The sequence below is a fragment of the Eschrichtius robustus genome, chromosome 3 (genome assembly GCF_028021215.1).
Source record: "Eschrichtius robustus isolate mEscRob2 chromosome 3, mEscRob2.pri, whole genome shotgun sequence".
NCBI lineage: Eukaryota > Metazoa > Chordata > Mammalia > Artiodactyla > Eschrichtiidae > Eschrichtius > Eschrichtius robustus.
The window spans coordinates 55,268,125-55,289,977 of NC_090826.1; the positions used below are offsets into that span (position 1 = coordinate 55,268,125).

A 21,853-nucleotide genomic window follows, 5' to 3' on the forward strand; every position below is an offset into this window, starting at 1 on the left:
TGACGTGGGCACCTCTGTGTTGCCTTATTTGGGGCTGGGGGTTGGGGGAGGCATTATACTCACCACTGCTTTTTATGGAGGCTAGTAGTCTTTCCCAACTGCCCTCAGCGGAAGGAATGGGAAACAAAGCTGAGATGAAACAGAAAAGCAAAATGGGGGATTGGGTTTCACCCCACTTCTGAGTAGTAAGATGAAATCAAAACCCTCCTAAGAAGTCCCTAAGTTCCCTTTACCACTCTTTCCACAAACCCCCTCTTTATTCAATCCATGGCCATAGGCATAAAAGGAAAGTGAAAAAAATATCAAAGCAATCCTAGTAACACTTGTGGTACAAAATCTGACCAGATTGGTATGTGTGCATGTCATATTATTCTAAACTTCCATTATTCTCAATGGACAAATTTAGGGGGTAACTTGAATGCCTGATATTTGAAGAACTGCCAGAGAACATCCAAAGGGTTTCTAATGAGAACTCGGGGCCCCAAACTTGGGGGCTCCAAGACCCATCTGTGCATTCCCAGTGCCAGCCTAAGCTTAGGGGCAAAGTAGGCCCTTGATAGGAGGAAAAGTCAAAACACCCCAGGGCTTCTTAGAAGGTACAAGGCTACTCCACCATGAAAACCTCAGTAAATAGGAGGGGGCAAAAGTCACTCATTCTTTTTATAAGTGACCTTCCATATTCTTACAGATACTGTCGTTGTACAGTCCTATCATTCCAAATGCATGTCTAAATAGGAATAAAATCTATCACACACATAATTTCCTCTTAAATTACATTTGTGAGATCCAAGCCCGGGTAATTCTCCTTTTCCAAAGTGAAATGAAGCCCTTGTGTTCCTAAACATCGCTATGAAGCAAAGCCAATACCTTCCCATTTCTAAGTTAGACACAAGTAACTATTACGTGCTGCTCTGGAAACTATGACAGAACGTTATTCATCTGTTTGTTTTAATGGTTCACAGCCAAGAGGGGAAAAAAAAACTTTAAAATTTTAATTTAATTTTTCAAAGCAAAAAAATGGTGTGAGACAGCGAAGGTCTCTTTTGCTGAGGAAATAAATGTTAACAATTGTCAGGGTCCAGGTGTGGGAAACAGCACGTGATACTTGACACGGTTGCCTCACAATTGCTCGTGCTCACAAAGGCATTCCAGGAAGAGAAGGGCTATTAGGATGGGCTGATTTCGCAGCCTTGTAGATTGAAGTCTTCTCTGTCAGTCGTCATCCCTCTGGGCTGATGTGCCTTGATTGTGTCACTTTGAAAGCTGATCTTAAAGGTCAAGTGTGTTTACACGTTACCCTCTTTGATGCCCACTTTCAGGTTGGTCTTTAAAAACAGAGTTTGGACGATAATGTTGGGATCCCATATTTAACCTGTAATCTCTCCACCGCAGGCAGCCTGAGGCAAAGTATACTTTCGGTGCCCCCGACAGCTCTCCTTCCAAGATGCCCGTCTTCTCTCTTTCACTCCAGCCAGCTCTTTCCATGTCTCCACCTATGTTTATCCTGATACCTCTTCTCCAAGGGCCTTTTCTTCCAAGCTGGTATGACTTAAACTATTTTCCCTCCTCCTGGTTGGCAGTTAACCAAGGATGCTTCAAGGCTCAAAGCTGTTTCAGGAAAAGGAAGGAGGTGGTGACTTTTTTAGACCACACCAGATTATATTCTGTTCTTAAAGTTTCTGTGTCTCTGAGCGTTTATCCATATTGGGTAATTCTGCATCCTTTATGCAGATTCTTAATTTTATCATGTATCCCCCTTTTGAATGAAAAGACAGAGCTGATTTTCACCTTTAAGAGATCTGACTGCACCTCCCAAGGGAGAATCTGCCTCTGAGGTGGGAAGCTTTGCACCCAGCCGCAAGCTTACTAGTGCCAGCCCTGGGAAGCACCGTGGGTGTGGATCTGCCATGGCTGTGCTCTAACCAGATCAGGGTAGTATGTGACCTGATTTACAAATTTAAAAAGGGATACCTTCCATCATTTATGTCCATGATGGTCTTTGGGGAAGTAAGTGTAACTTACCGGTTATATTTGCATTGGTAAAGTGAAATTACTTCCCACAGGAGAGAAAATAACCTGAACTTTGCTAAATTGCTAACTGGAGCACGCCTAGGGATACTACATCTCTTTGAACTGCATGATGGATTTCCTTCAAACCAAGATTCAGGGCTCTGGGGACAGGCATCTTGATGGGATTTCATCTCCATGGCTCAAAATGGGGCTTGTAAGAGGCACCGAGTGGGGTAAATTCAGAAGTGTTGGAACATGCCACTCAAGGCGGTCAGTCCCCCATGAGGCTGCCAAGCTGTGGGCTTGCGGAGCACTGTCTCTGGCATTCCAGTTGAAGAACCATGAGAATCAGAACAAAAAAACCTGCTGGGACTGTGTAAATTGCCAGCGCTTTTGGCCAATGAGTGTGCTTGGAAACAACGCCCAAAATCTCTCCCCAGCTCTGAGGCTTAAAATTCCCACTTATTGCTCCTCTCTATTGCTCCCTCTACCTTGTCCCTTGTGTATAAATAAGATTTTTCATAAAAATTGAGGTGAAATTCACATAACTTAAAATTAACTATTTAAAAGTGAGCGATTCCATAGCAGTAAATACATTTACAATGCTGTGCAACCACCATCTCTCTCTAGTTCCAAAACATTTTTATCATAACAAAATAAAACTCTATACCCACTGAGTATTTATTCCCTATTGCTCCCTTCCTCCAGCTCCTGGTTACCACCAGTCTGCTTCCTGTCTTTATGGACTTACTCATTCATGTCAACAGAATCATATACTATGTGGCCTTTCTCATCAGGTTTATTTCACTTACCATAATGGTTTGGAGATTCTTCCACAGTGTAGCATGTTTCAGCACTTCGTCCCTTTTTCGTGGCTGAATAATATTCCACCGTATGGATCTACCACAATTTGTCTATCCATTCATCTCTTGATGAGCCTTTGGGGTTGTTTCTACTATTGTGAACAGTGCTGCTATGAACATTTGTGTACAAGTATTTGTTTGAGTCTCTGAGATTCTTTTGTTTGAGTGAGATTTTTATAGTTAGCAAAGTCCCTTTATGTCCATTCTCTTCCTAGTAAGGAGGAGCGTGCATGTTAACTAGTCGTATTACCCCAAAGGGCAACATGTTAGGGCCTCACTCCTTAGTAAGAATCACTTCAGCTTGACTAAGACTTTTAGGCCCCAGTGTAAAATCTGGTGCAGAAGAAAGTGGTTTCCAGTTTGGAGGGTCCTTCTGGTATGGAGAGGGTCCACGTCTGTGAGCTAACCTAGGTCATCTCCATGTCTGTTATGTCTATTACAGTTCTGTTGGTCAGTCTGTGCACAGTGGGGTGAGGGTAGAAACAGCTCTCAGCAGCACTCTCTCCCTCATTCAGCTCTTGTTTACTGAGCTGTGCACTGTGCCGGGCCCTGGAGTTACAAAGCCAAATCAGACCTGGTCCTTGCCTTAGAGTAGTGGTAAAGTGGGCAGAAAACAGACAAACATAATATGAAGTCAGAAATGCGTAGGAGTGGTGTGATAAAGGTGCTGGACGGGTGGGGGAGTGGAGTGGGCAGTGACTAACTTTCCTGGGGGAGTTGGAACATCGGGGTCTTAAAGACATAAAGGCAACCACAAGGTGAGAAAGAGGATGGAGGGAGCGCTGGGTCTCAGGAAGAGAACAGGCGAGGCCAGGAGAACAGCAAAGTGCATTCCTTGTTTGGAGACTAGCAAGGTCAATAGCATGGCTAGTATCATTAAGTTCACAGGTTCATCAGGCCAGGAACCAGGCTGGAAAAATGGGCAGGAACTAGGGAAAGGCCTTGTGTACTACAGTCAAGAAACTGTGGTGAGTCAGAAACTAGGATGAATTTTAGGCAGGAAATGACCTGATCAAGTCTGTGTTTTGAAAAGATCCCTTTGTAACAAGTGACTGATGAACCAGCCTCCCACACCCTCCCTCCCGGTCTGCCTTCTCTGTCATCTCACCGGCCGTAGGCTGGCCCTGGACTGAAGTGCAAGGCCAGGAAGATGCCTTCTTCTTCACACACGGACCTCTCGTCAATTGCCCCACCCTCCTTGTATACAACTTTCAGCAAAGATGAAAGTGCCAACAGCAGTTAATAAAAATTCCATCTATACTGAGCTCTTCCTGACCAAGTATGTCATCTCTCCTGGAAGTATTTGAATTTAGAAGTAGGCCAAGCTCAAACAAATAAGTGAACTGTTCATGATGGGAATTCAGCCACCCAGGGATAGGCGCAGATGGATTCTGATAAAGTTGTTCTGAAGATTAAATGAGGTCATTTGAGGGCCTTCCTGATACCCTCACACCATAGCCCCTCCTGCTCATCTGTATACAGTAAGGTTCCCACCACCCCACCCCCCGCCATCCCGTAACACTTTCCTTTTTTTTCTTTTGTTTTTTTACTTTTTATTTTGAAATATTTATATTTAAGAAAAGTGGCACAAGTAGTACAGAGTTTCCGTATGCTCTTATCCCATTACCCCTAATGTTAATGTCTTGTGTCAACATAGTACTGTTATCAAAAGTAAGAAATTAACACTGGTACAACACTACTAACTAATCTACAGACTTCGTTCCGTTTTCACCAGTTTTTCTACGAATATTAAGGGTTTCTTTGGAAATCATGTGTCTAAGGCAACAGTTGAGTTTGCTCTCTTGTCTGCCTTAAATTGAGGCACGCTTCAGAAACCCTGCTCTCCCTGGAAACGCTAAAGAGAGCGCCAGCAGGCCTCTCATGATCCAAACCTGGCACGTCTCCATTTTGGCATCCATTTAGGGTATTCTGCGTCCTTTTACTCCCCATACCCCACCTACCCGCCCATCCTTTCTCCTCCTTTCCTGCTCCCCACTCTCAAAAAACTACATCGTGGGCTTCCCAGACCCCACACTGCACAGTGCGTTGTTTTCATTTTTGGAGAGCTCTCAAGAGCCTTATTCCAGACCCGAGAGGTTTGCCAAGGAACGTGTAGCTATTGACTCCCACTGTCACTGTCAAACTCCCGTGGGCAGTGTTTCCCCATTCTCGATCCATGGTGCTTCCTGAGTGGATACTCCTACTGCTGCCACGTTGGTCATCCTTGCTCTCAGCTAGCGTGACCATCCCTCATAAGCTCCTTGCTCTGGGGGAAGGGGGAGACCCCAGAGGTGGAGGGCAAACTGTGTTTGCTTTTCCCTGTCATATGACAGTGACTTCGGAAGGTTGAGGGGCTGGTAACACAGTAATTAAATTACCTTTATGAGAAACAGGAGTGCCCATCACAAAGCGCCCGGGCATCCTGACATCACGATGAGGTAGCTGGCACATGTTTGTGCCAGCTGCTGTGATGAATGGCCAGAATTCTGTTTGCCCTCTCCTAGTGCACTTTTCTTCTCCCTAGAACGCAGCCTCGGGCACGCTCGCAGCAAGTGCCCTTGCACTCTTGCTGCCTTGCTGCTTCATGTTTTTAATTTGCTGAGCATGGAGGGCATCAACGATGAAAGAAGTGTGAGCTGGAGAAAAGCATAAAGCTGATTAATGTTGGAGGAGCGTTTGTTCCCCTCCAGCCACAGCCAGCAGGGAAAATGGAAAGGATGAAAGGCGATTGCGACTTGATGTTTAAAAGAAAATCTTTTTGCCACCCAGTAGATACCAAAACATCTTCACAGTAGAAGGCCCCTGTAAGCAATGCAAAAATTTCTATAACCAACCATTTGGAAGGAAGCTGTATACCATGGTTACAAGTGCTAGTCTGGGGCAAATCTATTTCTTCTGCTTGCTGTGTCACATTAGACAAGTTCTTTGCTCTTTCTGACCCTATAGTTTTCTCATCTGTAAAATGGGAATAATGACACCTTCACCTTCTGTATAAGACTGTTGTCAGGATTAAATGACTTAATATTGATTTTATACATAAATGAAATTTAACAGTGCCTGGCACAGAGTAAAGGCTCATTACAAAGCCTCTTATTTATTATTAGGCTGATTTAATTTAAAGTAGTATTGAAAAGTAGAACATCATTACAGATCCAACAGCCTGGTATTCAAGCTTCAGTTTGAATTTTGAGTTTAAATCCTAGCTCCACAACTTACTGGCTTTGTGAATCTGAGCCAGTTACTTAACTTCTCTGAACTCGAGTTTCTCCCTCTGATAAATAAGGATAGTAACACTGCACAAGGGGCTACTTTGACGAAAGCACTTAGCCTAGTACTCAGCACAAAGAGTGGCAGACACTTAATACATGTTTATTTTTCTAGTGCTGTGGTTCTCCACCGCATTCAAATCACCTGAGAGCTTTTTAAAACGCATGAATACCTAAGCTGCATCCCCAGAGACTGACTTAATAGGTCCGAGGTGGGGTTTGGGCACTGGTATTTTCGAAAGCTTCCTAAGGAGATTGTATAAGCAAACAGGACTGAGAACTACTCCTTAGCAGGTGACATTACATACTGATTTTTTTTAATTTTGTTTGTTTTGTTTTTTATATCTGTCCCCAAGAGACTAGCCAGTATATCAAGAATTCTGGGCACAGTCAAAAATTTAATACACCTGCAGCTCTAAGCCCTTGATAAGAAATATGCAGCCAAGGAATTGCATTCCATTTTATTCCGAGAAACAGTATTCAAAGGGTCTTTTTACAATCTTGAACTGGAAAGGTGGTAAGAAGTTTAGCCTAAGCCTCACACATAAAATATGGAAACTCCCAGTAGGTCAGGGATTTATATCTGGGGGTAATTCCAGGGTTTCGTCCTCCCAAGAGATATAAATTGAGGCCTTGAGAGTTTAATGCGGGGGAGGAAGAAGTGTTCTCATAATGACACCTTAAAAATCCAGAGCTCTGCTAATGCCTAGGGATAGAAAAGCATCGTCTGTAATAGTGGGGGTGGGAGTAGGGGGGTGCATTCTGGTCTCCGGACTTCAGTCTCCGAGATCCAAGGCTGGGTCATCAAGAAACTTCTTTCTCCCCATAGGTTTATGGTATTAGCTACCCAATAAAAGTGGGGTTAATTTTACAACCCAAGTAAAATTTAAGCCAAAAAGCCTTCAACATTACTCTAGGATTTATGAAAGTAAACATTTAGAGTGCTTGCAGGATTTTGCAACATTAAAATTTCAGTGTCTTTATGTCAGGTATATGATATATTCATTTGTACGTGTACTTAAAGGTTACGTTTTTAAGAGCTTTGCACTGCAAACTATTTGGAGGACTACACTGAAGTTACTGCTCCCATCTCCACCTTCAAAATGACTGTTTTAGTGAATAGGGAGTAGAAAGCAACTGAAAACCAGTGTCTTTTAAGGATCAGCTCTATCAGATTTTTTCACCTGGTTTCCTATTCTAGTGGGCTTTCTAGACTCCCTCACTGAACCCTCAGGTGTGGAAGTCCAGGGTCACAGCACTGACCACAGTCGATTTTACAAAGTAGAAGCTTAGTAAATAATTCTCCTTTAAACAAATGTCTTCTTTGGTAACTGTAAGTACTTTAATAATAATTGTGTGTTACCTCAGTGTAGCACTTTTTGAAAGCTTTTACACAATTTGATAGGATCCTCATGACTGTGACTTACAGGGTCGAGAGGTCAATTATTAGCTTCATCTTATAGATAAGAAAACCATAGCTCAGAGGACTTGGGAGGTTGCGTAAGGATATGCAAATGTTAAATGTAGAAGGAGAATTTTGTTCTCCTGATTTTTGCTCTAAAGTACTTTAACTTAGAAGAAACCAAAGAGGAAAAATGATGCTTTGTTCAGATGATGTGTCGATTCCAGCCAGGTTAACGGAGAAGGAGCATCCAGGCGAGAAGTCCGCCCATAAGCCTGGCAGGTAGCCTTCTGCTTGGCTGTGGTCTGCCTTTCAGAAGCAGATTGAGATTCTGTACTCTGGTGTCCTGAGCTTATCATAGGCCCTTGTGGGAGGTTTCGGCCTCTGTCCTTTCAAGCTGAACCTGCCATCTTGGGTCCTAATCTCCAGCCTTAGATCTCCAGCCGTTTGCCAGACTGTCACTAATCACATCACTTTCTGGTATCCCCTTGTCTTCAGAATAAAATCTCTGCCCTCCCTTTTATTATTGTCATTTGAGGCAGCAAACATTTTTTAAAGATTATTTTTTTAAGTTTTAGGGGATTATGAAAGCAAGTATCCATTGGCATTTGCTCTGGATTTCCTGGGATTTAGTGACTCATTTGAAATTGTCCAGTCAATGGTTTGCCATGGACCTCTCTCTGCAGGGTGGAGAGAATAGGTCTCAAGCAGGAGCCACGTAACTGGACTGCCCTCTGGTTTCTTTCCAGCTGCCCCCAGCTTCTCACCCCGTGGAATCTCCTAACTGACATATCAGTCCGAGTGTATCTTGGGGATAACGCGCCCACGCCTTTGTAGCAAATGAAGAGGAAATAATCTGTGCTTAAAAAACAAAAAACTGTAGAACATGTGCCCAGATTTCCAACTCATTCCCTCTTTACTCTTACAACTACATCATCTTCCAGCCCACCACCAGCTGCGAAAATAAAAGTATTTTCTCCCAGATTTAAGGATGATTTTGTGCTTCAGGATGATTTTTCTGGGGGTGAAGGAAACTTGACCGACGTGACCAACAGATGTTTTAAACGATGGATGGAACTGAGGAAAAAGCCCAGTCTTTAGAATACTGTGCCCCACTGCGCCCCCTAGTGACTGTCTGGGGCATCGCGCAGTCAGAGCCAACTGCAAGTGTGTACTGCACCCTCTAATGTCTGTGCTCTGTTTTTAGAGATGAGTATGAAGAAGATGGATTCTGTCAGCCGTACAGAGGGATTGCATGTGCAAGATTTATTGGCAACCGCACTGTCTATATGGAGTCTCTGCATATGCAAGGGGAAATAGAAAATCAAATCACAGGTAGGTAGCAATGAAATTATATTTATACCTTGCATAACAATTTTTCTCGCCAGGAGTTTTATTGAGCTCTTCTCTTGACAAAGGATTAGGCTAAGCATAGGGGTTAGGAGCAGGGCCATAAAGAAACAGGAGATGCAATCTCTACTCGGAAATTTACATTAGAATAATTTATTGAAGTTTGCCCTTAGAGGAAAAGGAGGTTTTGAGAAGTCTCACATTCATTCAAACACTCCATAAATATTATTGGGTGCCTTTGGCATACCAGGACCTGGGCTGGGCACTGGGGATGTGATGCTGTGGGGAGTAAGCCAGGTACGTTTCTGCCCTCACAGAGCTTACTGTTTGGAAGCAACATTGTGTGGACTGAAAGCGGATGAATTTAGAGTCCAGAATTCTGGATGCTAATCCCAATATTGCCATTACTGTGACTTTGGGGATAGTCTCTTACTCTGCATGAAAATCTCTTTCTTTACCTGTGAAGTGAGTGAGGAGGCAAGATGATCATAGGTCTCTTCCTGCTCTAGCTTTCTCTATTTTACCCTTCACTTTTCTGAATTGAAAGTATCTTTTTAATGGAAATCTAATAGTGAAGCACTACCTAGCACACGTGAGGTACGTCGTGTCGGCCACCTTGCACGATTTCGTACACCTAGTTCTGGTGGTTGCAGCCGCCTGTGCCTCTCCCATTAGTGTAGTTATTATGCCTCTGTGCCCTGTACCCTTGCAACACATTAAAATGGCCTTTCTGAAATTCTAATAAGGTTGCCAGCTTCAGCACTGAAAAATACAAGACACCCAGTTACATTTGATAATTTTTTAGTATGAGTATGTCCCAAATGTTTATCTAAAATTCACATGTAACTGGGTCCTATGTAGTTTATCTGGCAACTCTAGGATTTAAGAGAGGCAAGAACAAACCCAAGGCAGGCACGCAGAACAGCCAACAGTCCAGAAACTATGTCCCGTGAGGACTTCGAAGGAGCTAAGAGAGGGCCAGGGAAGCTATTTAACCCGAAGAAGCAACTGTAGGAAGATGTATTTGCCAATTGCGAAAGGCCTCAGGCTTTCAAGAGGAAAGACTCTGTGAAATTCCAGAGCAGAAGCAGGACTGATGGGGAGAAGCTATTGAAGAAACATTTCAACCTAGTAAAAGAACATTTGAACATACTTTTTACTAAGTATTCACAAAAATAAATAGGAGTTCTGATATAAATTTTTGGTCACCCAATTATATTAATCCTCTCTTGGACATTTTCAATGGACATCAGCTTACTGGAAAGTATTAACATTTTTTTTTAAATCCATTTAACTTTTTTAACACAGCATTTCCCAAACTTGTTTGGTTATGGAACCCCAACTTCTCAAACACTTTTAACATTCTACAGAATTAATGTTCTGAGGAACATACTTTGGGAAACAGTGTACTAACAACCTCTTAGGCTGCCTTGTGAGTATAAACTCCTTGTCAGTAGAGGTGTGCAAAGGCTAGTGCTCTTTTTGTACAGGGATAAGAGGTTAGGCTAAGTGACCACTAATATTCTATAATACACACTGGAACAACTGAGTTGTACTCTTCGAGAACTTCCAAATGAGTTGCCTCATTTTCAGAAGATGGAATAGAAAGTATTCAAGCCACAAAGAAATTAAGCAAGTCACCCAAAGTCATCCAGCAGCTCAGAGGCAAGACACAGAACTAAATCCTGTGATCAGGCTCAGTCACTGCATAAAGCAAGCTCTGCCCTGCAGCTGTCAAATGTTTTAGAAGCCTCACAAAACTAATAAAAAGTACCGGATGAAGCACAAAGTTCTGTTGCTTTGTAGTAAAAATGAAAAATATATTGTACTTTAACCTAATTAATTCTTTTTATTAGGAAACGGTACATATGTAACTTAATCCTGTTTTTTTAACTTTGTAGTCAAAATTATTTTTTTCAAGCCAGTGAAAGTAAGCTGCTTAGACATCTGAAATGAATCTCCTTCTCTTGGCCTTGTCTGTTTGAGCACAGCAGATTCTTTCCAATGTGTGTTTACATCTGATATCTGTTGACTAGATAACCAGGGGAGATAAACCCTGCCCCTGGGAGTTAATAATTCTGTTTGTTTTCCAGCTGCCTTCACCATGATCGGCACCTCCAGTCACTTGTCTGATAAGTGTTCTCAGTTCGCCATTCCTTCCCTGTGCCACTACGCCTTCCCATACTGTGATGAAGCCTCATCTGTCCCAAAGCCCCGGGACTTGTGTCGCGATGAATGTGAAATCCTGGAAAATGTCCTGTGTCAAACAGAATACATTTTTGCGAGATCAAATCCCATGATTCTGATGAGGCTGAAACTGCCAAACTGTGAAGATCTCCCCCAGCCAGAGAGCCCCGAAGCTGCAAATTGTATCCGGATTGGAATTCCCATGGCGGATCCTATAAATAAAAGTAAGTGGTAGCCCCTGACCTTCTGTGCTGCCTCGGGGGCCAGCAACCCCATGAAAACTGGATCTTGATCCCTAGTAATGATTCGTGTTGATAGTCAGATTACCTTCCAATGGGCCAAATACTGTGTGGGGCTGAGCATTCAGCGGTGGCTTAGATGCAGTGCCTATCTTCAAGAAGTTGCATGACGATGATAATTTTAAAATATGGTTTCTGGCTCCTTAATAACTTAAAAATAGAATTGCCATATGTCCCAGCAATGCCACAACTGGGTATATACCCAAAAGAATTGAAAACAGGTGTTCAAACAAAAACTTGTACAGAAAGGTTCATAACAGCTCTATTCACCACAGCTAAAAGGTGGAAACAGCCCAAATGTCCATCAGTAGGTGAGTAGATAAGTACATTGTGGTATATCCACATAATGAAATATTATTCATCCATGAAAAGGAGTAAAATCCTGTTACATGCTATAACATGGCATGAACCTTGAAAATACTGTCATAGAAGGAAGCCAGACACCATTGTATGAGTCCATTTATATAAAATATCCAGAGTAGACAACTCCATAAAGACAGAAAGCAGATTAATGGTTGCCAGGGGCAGGGGGAAGGGGAGAGTGGGCAGTGACTGCTTAAGAAGCATAGAGTTTCTTTGGGGGATAATATAAGTGTTCTAGGATGAGATAGAGGTGAAGGTTGCACAGTATTTTGAATGTTCTAAATGCACTAATGGTAAATTGTATGATCTGTGTATTGTGCCATAATTTAAAAAATATGTATATGGAGGCTTACCTCCATCCTCCTTCCTCTCACCCCCATGAAACAAAAGACTGTTTTTCTGTGCATTTCCCATGTGCATTGGCATGGCAATGGCCCTAACCCCTGTCAGAAACCCATAGTGCACTGCTGCTGACTAACATTTTCTGAGAACTAGATTCTTTATTACAGGACTCATGTGCAGAAATGGAAAAAACAGTCCCTGCACCATTCACTAGGAAATGACTCCTGTGCCCCCAGGTCCCGCCCCAGTTCTGATTCTTTTCTGTGTTCAATATCAAAAATACTTGTGGAGGACTGGTTTTCTTCCTGAAGCATAAGCTGTAAATCCTCCCAGGAATGTCACTGCAAGGCCCGCTCTGTATCCCATCAGGGAAGCCTCGGCTGTGAGGGTAATCGCACGTCCTCCCTCCAGAAACTGCTGGCCGGGAGCTCCAGCACCTCCTCTGCTTCTCTCTCACAGTTTGGGCTCTTCTTCTGTGTATTTCAGATCACAAGTGCTATAACAGCACAGGCGTGGACTACCGGGGAACCGTCAGTGTGACCAAATCAGGGCGCCAGTGCCAGCCGTGGAACTCCCAGTACCCACACACACACACCTTCACCGCCCTCCGCTTCCCAGAGCTGAATGGAGGGCACTCCTACTGCCGCAACCCAGGGAATCAGAAGGAAGCTCCCTGGTGCTTCACCTTGGATGAAAACTATAAGTCTGACCTGTGCGACATCCCAGCATGTGGTAAATACCGTCCTTGCCTTTAAAGGATTCAGTCACTTTAAAAGATCCCCACTCCATGCCCCTTCCCTTAGGAGAATCGTGTAAGGGGGCAAAGGAGATTGATAGTGTTTGTTTGATCTCACACTGTTTCTAGGATAGATAAACCTTGCTGCTTTGACATAAAACACGTTTTAGGGTACCAAAGCACACTCTCAAGGAGGAAACTGCTTTTATCCCTGCAGCTATTGTGTTAGTGAGTATAACAGGCACCGTCTCTCCAGAAGTACAGCTTATCACCATCATTCATGTAGTGAAAGGTGTTACCCACGATGGTCCGGGTCCAAGTGTACCTTTTTTAGCACAACAGGTGTATTGGAAGCAGAAAGAGAACACCCACAAGGGAGGATGAATCTATAGCCATTACTCAGTGATCCAAGGCAACCTGTGGATAAACTGTGTCCTTTGTCTCATCCTTTTATGCTGCAGAAGTATAGAAAGAAAATGAAATTTCTGAATCAGTTTGTTCCTTTTTCTAGAAATTGTTTGGAAGGTAGGAGAAAGAGAATGCAAATGCTGCTGATACCTGGAGTTCCAGTCTATTTTGGAACTGATTCATCTTCCTGATCCTAGTTCTATTGATAATGTCACCTGAGTTTCCCAGGCACAGTGGGAGAGTCAGGATGTCACAGGAAAGCCACACCGGTAAAATGGAGCTAATAATGATATACATCCAGGGTTTATTGAGAGAATAAAATGAGTTGATAACTGGAAAACTCTACGATATCTGGAAGTTAATAAATGTTTAATAAATATTTTCTAGTGTAATTATTATATAGTCATTATATAAAGAGGAATTTATTATAATTAGTATGTAGTCTTCACATATAGAGGAATGCTTGCTCTCAGTTTAGCAAATACTGTTTGAGCCCACTATGGAGTAGGGAGGGTGAAAAAGGAAGAAAATATGATTCATGTTACACTCGCAATGCAGTCTGTGTGATACGGTAGAAGTTAGCACAAATGCTGTGGAGTAAAGAAGAGGAAGCTAAAACATACTACAGAGGTCATTAGGAAAAAGTAATAAAAATATTAAAAGAACCCTTAGTGATAAAAATTTAGGAAACTATTATACTACAGTTTCATTCTTAAATGTTACCTGTTACCACGGTATCTTTTCCTGCAAAATGGTTTTATAGATGGTTAATCATACTCAGTTTGAGAAAGAGGTAAGCAGACCCTTTTTGTGTTGCTGGGCTTTAAAATGCCTTCATATGCAGCATAAAGAACAAATTATGAAGTTAACTCTTCCAGAGCCACCATTGGAAACATCAAAGCAAATTATCCTGTATTTTTTAAATGGTTTGCACTTAAAATTTATGACTTTTCCCACATGCTATATTCAACGTTAATAGGAAAGGAATAAAATAAAATGTAGATTTATAATCATTTACTTAGTTGCCCCATCCCTTCTCCTACACCAGGTAGGTGTGAAGATTTGCAAGAGAGCCAGGGATAAAAGCAATACTTACTGAGTATTTCCCATGTGGCAGGCATCATTCTTAGAGTTTCAGAGGCTTTATTTATAATAAGGGGGTTAAGAGGGTTAAGAATACCCTCACGTTGTGACAGGTATTCTTAACCCTGTGCTGCCAAGGAAGAAACAGAGGCTCAGAGAGCAACAGAGTCACCCCGCTAGTCTGTCTGACTCCGAACTCATCTTCCTGCTACTCCACTGTGCTGTCTCAGGAGACTGATGTGTGTCCTTAAGGAACCCAAATGAATTATTTTAAGGAAGAAACACATTGTTTACTCGACTCTGGGTGAACACCGTTGTCCTTTAGGTGACTTCTGACCCTTAATTTCCAACTATAATCCTCATCAGAAGTAGGGAGATAATCAGACATAGAGAACAGACTTGTGGTTACCAGGGGGGAGGGGGATAGGGGAGGGAAGAATTGGGAGTTTGGGATTAGCAGATGCAAACTAGTATACATAGGGTTGGATAAACAACAAGGTCCTACTCTGTAGCACAGGGAACTATATTCAATACCCTATGAAAAAGAATGTATACCAATATATGTATATCTGAGTCACTTTGCTATAGAGCAGAAATTAACACAACATTGTAAATCAACTATGCTTGAATACAATTTTTAAAAATAAAATAAAAATAAAGAAGTAGGGAGATAATTTGCTCATAAACTGGAAGATTTGTTGATAATCGGATTCAAGCTTTATTACAATTAGTTTAAGTCAAGATTTGAAATGATACCTAAAAAACGTATTGCTTTCCATTTCAACGGTGTTCCTAAAGCAGTCAGACCAAACACACTCTCCAAAAGATGAAAGAAACCCTTGAACAGTCTTTCAGACTGTGGACACAGAAAGAATGACCACCTATATCACCTACCATGTGCCTGCACGGTGCTTTGTGCTTTACATCTTCATCTCCATTTAAAACTCATCACCACGCTATGGGATAGATGTTATTAACATATCCCACTAAGGTTCAGAAGGGTTAAAGGACTAGTCTAAATGAGACAACTCATGGGATTGGACCTTGAACCCTCATCTATTTGCACATAGCTCTGACCAAACTCAAAGCTTGCGCTCTTTCCCCAGACACTCTGCTGTTTCCCATTTAAAGATTTTTCAGAAATAAATAAAAGAGTGACAATAGGCTCAACCTCTGGATCTCAGTATACTGAGTCCCATAACATGATATGACATCTAAACATGTTCCCTTGCTGATGAAGAATTCCATCATAGTATTGCTCAGTATATTATTATAGTATTAATCAGTACAGTGATGTTGGAAACCCTAAGATATTTCTTTTTGAATATCAATCTGCATAATTCTGAGGACTGGTTAATTCTAGTCATATGAGAGATAAATTTAGATGAAAGTTAAATCTGCAGATAACAAGCCAGTTTTCACCACTTACAATAAAACTTTTTTAAAAAGACATTTTCATTTCATTTGGAAAGAAAACAGTTCCTTTTGAATTCTTCAGGCCAAGCCACAAATACATCCATTAAAGGAACAGGGAATCCTTGACATGTGATGAATAAGAAGCTGGCTGAGAGGCCAGCGGCTCCCCAGGGTATGAAATAAAGCAGAGAGCAGGTCGGCATCAGCTGTTGCTCCAAGGCAAGGCTTCTTGTAACTGCCCCTTGATAGCCCACCTCTAACAAAATAATCATACTAGAATCCTACTTTTATAACATTTCGTTAGAGCATTTGATTTTTTTTTCTCATTTCATCCTTACAAAAATCATAAAAGATAAAGCAGGAATTTCCTGCCCTACTTTAACATATGGGACAACCAAGGCCCAGGGAAGCAGTAGGACTGACCCAAGAACACAAATTAGTTAACAGAAACCAGGTTTCTGGTTCAGGCCCAGGTTCCCTAGGGCCACTCACTGCTGTTTGTTCTCTACCAATTGTTCTCAAACCGGGACAGTTTTGCCTTCCAGGGTGCATTTGGCAATATCTAGAGATACTTTGGTCATCGCAGCTGGGTGGGGTTGGGGGAGGCTACTGACATCTATTGTGTAGAGGCCAGGGATGCTGGTAAACATCCCAGAGTGCACGGAACAGCCCTCACGAAGAATTATCCAGCCCAGAACGCCGGTAGTGCCAGGTTTGGGGAACCCTGAGACTGAAAAAGAATTATACAATTTAGACCATAGAATATAGCATATTGCATATACTGTATAAATTATACAATTTAGACTATAGAATAACAATATTAAACAACAGTTAACATTTACTGAGTGCTTACAAAAAGCCACTATGCAAAGAGTTTTTTATGCATTGTCTCATATATAATAGTTCTATAACTGTATGAGTTGAGTTTTATTCTACCCAAGAAGAGAAAAATGAGACTTAGGTTAAATAACTTGTCCAAGGCCACATGGTTAATAAGAAGTAGACCCAGGACTCAGAGCTATAGCCAGTCTTGTAAATTCTATGATTTATATATGTGTGTGAGTATTTGTGTGTTTATGTATACAAATAGGTAGGTAGGTAGGTAGGTAGATGGATGGATAGATAGATGATAAATAGATAGATGATAAATAGATTGATAGAGATACTGAGAATAAGTCTGCATCTTATAATGAGGTGTAAGCTGTGGGGCATATCTGAAATGAGTTCTTTTCCTCCTTCCTCTCAAATGGGATGGAGTCTCATGGGAATGTTCCTGCATTCTTTGTTAAGTCAAAGTTAAGGAGGTTTCAAAATCTCCACGGGGTTTCTCATTTTCCTACTGATATCTTTTGTTTTCATTTCAACTAAGTAAGGCTAAAAGAAGTATAGACCTAATTAAATGCAGAATGTGAGCATTTGTTGTACTTTCTAGAATAAAGGCACTTGAGAACAGTTTGCCCCAGATTGTTTTATCTGTGAACTTTTACTCTAAGACAGAACATAAAATTAAACACAACCAAATATGTCTGCTGTGAATTCTGGGAATTGGCTCAGCTAGGGCTGTATGCGTGTGCCCAGGCAGTGCCTGGGAAAAGCGAAAGAACGAAAGATAGTTTGAGCCAGACATGACCTCTCACCTTCCCTGTCTTTTCTTTCCTATCCCAGGCATCCAGCAATTAGAATGGTTATTATTCATTCATTCACTTACTGAAACCAATATGTGTTGAACTTCTACTGCACTTTAGATTTTGCTAACAAGCCACGCCCTCGTGTAGCTTACAATCTAGTGGAAGAATCGGATGAAAAAAATGCAAATCACATTAAGCACTGTCTTACAGTTCCCAGCGTTAATGTGTGCTGTTATGTGCTTTTCTGTTTGTGCCGTGACGTCTGCTGTTGGTTGAACACTGTGCTAAGTTCTTTACAGCGGCATCTGGCCTATGACTTAGCTGACGCTCAATAAAATGTGCTGAGTTAACCCTCATAATAACCACAGGTTAAAGGTATCTCCTCCATTTCACTGATGGAGAAGCTGAGACGATGTTATTTTTACTAAAGCCAAGATCAGATCCACAGGACTCAAGGTCCAGCCTCTGTCCACCATGCTACAGCTACTTAAAGGACACATTCTAGCTTATTCAGAGGAATAAACATTCCTTTATAATTTTCCTCTTCCCTTTGATCCTTATGAGCTCTCTAGGTCTTTGATTTTCTTATCTGAAGCTGTACAGATGCAGGAACGGAGCCCCCAGACACAAGACATCTTCTCTGAGACCCCAGGGTGCTCTACTTAGCCTCAGCCTGATCGGGACTAGGTCCCCCGGCAGCTCCACCCGGGCCTCACAGCGTTTGTCCTTTTCCCATTAAGTCCTAGATCTCCTCCCTTCCTGGCAGCCCCAGGTCCCCAGTCCTTTGGCCATCTTCTGTGAGATCCTGCCTGCAAACCTTCATTCACTACGCTCTCACCTCTAGTCACCGTGGCCACCTTCCAAGCCAAATACTGTGGGCTGGGTGGAAACAAAGTCGAAAAAGAAACATTTGCCTATGTTCCTTCCAGCTGGCACCTAGGCACACCTCCCAGCTTCACAGCTTCACTGTAGCCCTTATCATTGCTTTTCTGCACAGCCCTGAGTGGAGAACTGTGGAAAATGTCTGTTTCTTTGGGAGCTCCTTTTGCAATGACCTAACCATTTGCCCTTGTCCGTATTCTACCACATAACTTATATTCTGTCTGTCTCCCCAACTAATTGAGATCCCCTATTTGTTTCTTTCTTGAATTGTATGGGGAGGCGGAACCTTGATTACGTTCATGTTTTCATATTCAAACCTTGGCCCTTTATTTCACTCTAGATAAGTCCTGAGCCACAGTTCTTCCACTAGCCAGGCCAGCATGTCTGATTCACCTCTAATTAAAGGTTTCTCCATCTACCAAACAACCAGAACTTCCAAACAGCAGTAGAGTAAGTCCCTTACATACGAACCTTCAGGTTGCGAACTTTCAAAGATGCAAACTCGCGTTCCATCAGCGTCAGGCGTGAGTGAAATTGCAGCTTGCCCTCCGTCTCCTATTGCTGACGATCCTTCAGCTCTACCATCTCCCACCTCCTCTCCCTCCTCCAGTCAGTAACTCTTCTTGCCTGTTCACTCGATGCCAGCCCCTGGATGCCAGCTGTTGAACTGTACTACTGTACTTTTCAAGGTACTGTAAGATTAAAAATGTTTTCTTTATTTTCTGTGTTTGTTTTTAATATGTTATTTGTGTGAAAAGTATTATAAACCTATTACAATACAGTACTATATAGCCGATTGTGTTAGTTGGGTACCTAAGCTAACTTTGTTGGACTTATGTACAAATTGGACTTACGAACGTGCTCTCAGAACGGAACATGTTCGTATGTAGGGGACTTACTGTGTTGTTTTTACACCTAAACCAGCTTCACTGAAGAGTACCCATTGATAAGAAAGTAGTGAACCATTTGGCTCAATTTGGAGTTTTCGTACCTGGCCTGTTGCTTTTGTATTTCCTTTTAAGTCCTTGCCTTGCAACGGTTTGCCAAAGGGCACGTTGCCCAGTTCTGTGCCTGAATAGCCCTGACTTGTCCCATAACCTTACAAACACCCGCCCTGGGTTCTGCTTTGTCACAAACCATTTTCTCCAACGTGGTGGTTTACAGTTTGGGGCAAGGCAGATGTTTTCCAGATTGCGAACATTGCAGTTTTTAACTCACTGTGTCAGCAGCCTTCTCCCATATTTCACAGAAGACCTGTTGTAAGGCAATTTGTCTTTCAGCCATTTCTTCAAACCAAAATTGAACATTACAGTGAATTGGATGGTGGGGAGGGGGAAGGAGGTAGGAGGAAGGAATAGAGTACTGCTTTGTATAGTCTGAAGTTTTCCGGAAGAGTTATTTTTGTGCTACAGAGATTTTCAAGATGTACTTTGGTCTCCAGTCTTTATATATTTTCGACAAAGTAAAGAACAATAGTTACCGAAAACTTATAACTGAGTCATGTTCCATAAACATTTTACACCATGAAATAATTTTCTCTCAAAAGTTTTTTTATTGTCCCCAGTATGCATTGAGTCATTTACCCAGTGTGTCAGCTACTCTAGCAATAAGCTTTTGGAAGCCCTTAACTCTTTGGGCCCACTACCATGCCAATAGGAAGTGCTCCTCGTCATTTTGGACTTTTGGTGACAGAATTCTGCTATAACACCACAATGATTGTTGTTATTGGCTTTGCATCAGTCAAGATTCTGGCAGGAAACAAAAGGCACAGGCAAATAGACTAAGAATTTTATAAAGAGATTGTTTTTAAAGGTGTTGGCAGAGTTGGGGTAAACCAATGAGGTACAGGACCTGGGGCTAGCAGGAGTGGGAAGCATTACCATTCTAGGCCTGGAGAGTCAAGGGAATGATCGGTTACCCCTCCCCATAGAGTACAGCTGAGGCTGAAGAGAGGGCTGTCCAGTGTGTGCTGTGGCCTTTGGTGGAGGGATGCAGAACACACCAGCCCTACTCTCTTTTCTTGCCCTGGGGTTCTTCTTATCATACCAATGCCTCCTATCAGCTGGACCTAACTGGAAGCCAGAGTCCATTACTCCTGTACATAGAGGTCAGCCTCAGCACAGAGCTGGATAAAAAAGGACTAAGACTGGATCTGGTGAGCTGAGGACACTCAGGGAAAATATTCATCACTGGCTTTAAATCAATTGCTTCGTAAGAGAGTCCAAAGTTCAGTAGGGGTCTGAATAAGGTATGTCAGTCAACTCAGTTTATAAAATCAGAGAATCTTGAGAGGAACGTAGAAGTCAACCAGCCTCTGCTTGAACATGCCAGAGACCTCCAGAGACAGGGATATCTCTCTACACCAAAATGATTATGGGGTGGTTCCCCCCGCTCAAAATCTGCCTTTGTATGCCAGAAACTAAAACTCGTATGTGAAATCTCCTGAATTTTTTTTTTAAATTTGAGCCACGAATTCAAACTGTGGGCGGGGGGGAAAGCCTAGTAAGGAACAAGTGTATTTACTAGATCTGGTTTTTAACCTCTTGTGTCATTTCTCATCCAAATTTGAAGACATCTATTGCATCCTTCATTCGATTTTTTTCTTTGGTCTAAAGAGCATGTAGCTCTTCCTGCCTTTCCTTACCCATCCTCCTCCTCCTCCTCCTCTGGATGTTTCTTGCTCCTTCAAAGTCCTTCTTAAAAACATGACTCTTAGAGTAGAAAACTTTTGATGTCTTTTAACCAGAACCGACCAGAAGAGGACCATGATGTTCTCGACCATGACTCAGTCCTGCCAATGAAGGGTATTTCGTTGCTATAACGCCATCTATGAAAAATTTTTGAGCAATTTCATCATGCTGTTGTTGGGTCCAACTGAGCCTTCAAGTCTTCACTAAAACTTACTAGTCTTCTTTTGTCTGTTCGTTTGTCTTTAATTTGGTTACCTCAAAAATTATTTAGTAGATTTGCTGAATCATCGACTTCTCTAAGCAAGGTCTTTAACTTAACTCCAAGCTATCATATTTATTTGTAAAATTTCAACTGTTGGTTTAAGGGTCATTATTTTAGCCTGTTGTGTATGAATCTCTAAAATTTTATTTCTATAGTCAATTAGGTATCTTTCCTAGGTTCAGGCCATTTTCAAGTTTGATAAGCACATCACCATCAAGTAGTTGATGACAGTGTTGAACAGGCAGGTTCTCTCAAGGATAGCCTTCTATAATTTGATGTTGTTTTGCTGATTAACACTGTTAGGGTACAGCCATGTGGTGAAGTACAAAACCATCTATTGATATTATTATCTAGCCCTCCATCTTTTGTCCATAAGGATATCATGCATCACCTGATCAAATGCTTTGCTAAAGTTTAACTGTGCTTGGTCTACCACTCCAAAATAATCCTATCAGAGATGAAAGACATTTAATTTTATAAAACCTATTGGATTTTGGAGCTTAAAAAATTAGCTCAAATAAAAAGTGGGCAAAGGACTTAAATAGACATTCCTCCAAAGATGATATACAAATGGACAAGCATATAAGCATATGCTCAACATCACTTATAAAGATTAAAGTAATTAAAGAAATGCAAATCAGAGCTACAATAAGATCTCACCTCATA

At 41.9% G+C, this 21,853-nt stretch overlaps 1 protein-coding gene across 5 annotated transcripts in view; it reads left to right on the forward strand.

Moving 5' to 3' along the window:
- ROR1 (receptor tyrosine kinase like orphan receptor 1) overlaps window positions 1–21,853 on the forward strand; it is a 401,514-nt gene that overhangs the window by 354,899 nt on the left and 24,762 nt on the right. For 2 of the 5 annotated variants that reach the window (XM_068540038.1, XM_068540039.1), the window contains exons 5-7: window positions 8,749–8,876; window positions 10,985–11,302; window positions 12,569–12,814. In XM_068540038.1, the coding sequence (XP_068396139.1) occupies window positions 8,749–8,876; window positions 10,985–11,302; window positions 12,569–12,814 (692 nt within the window). The other 3 variants (XM_068540040.1, XM_068540043.1, XM_068540041.1) reach the window with 3 other exon arrangements.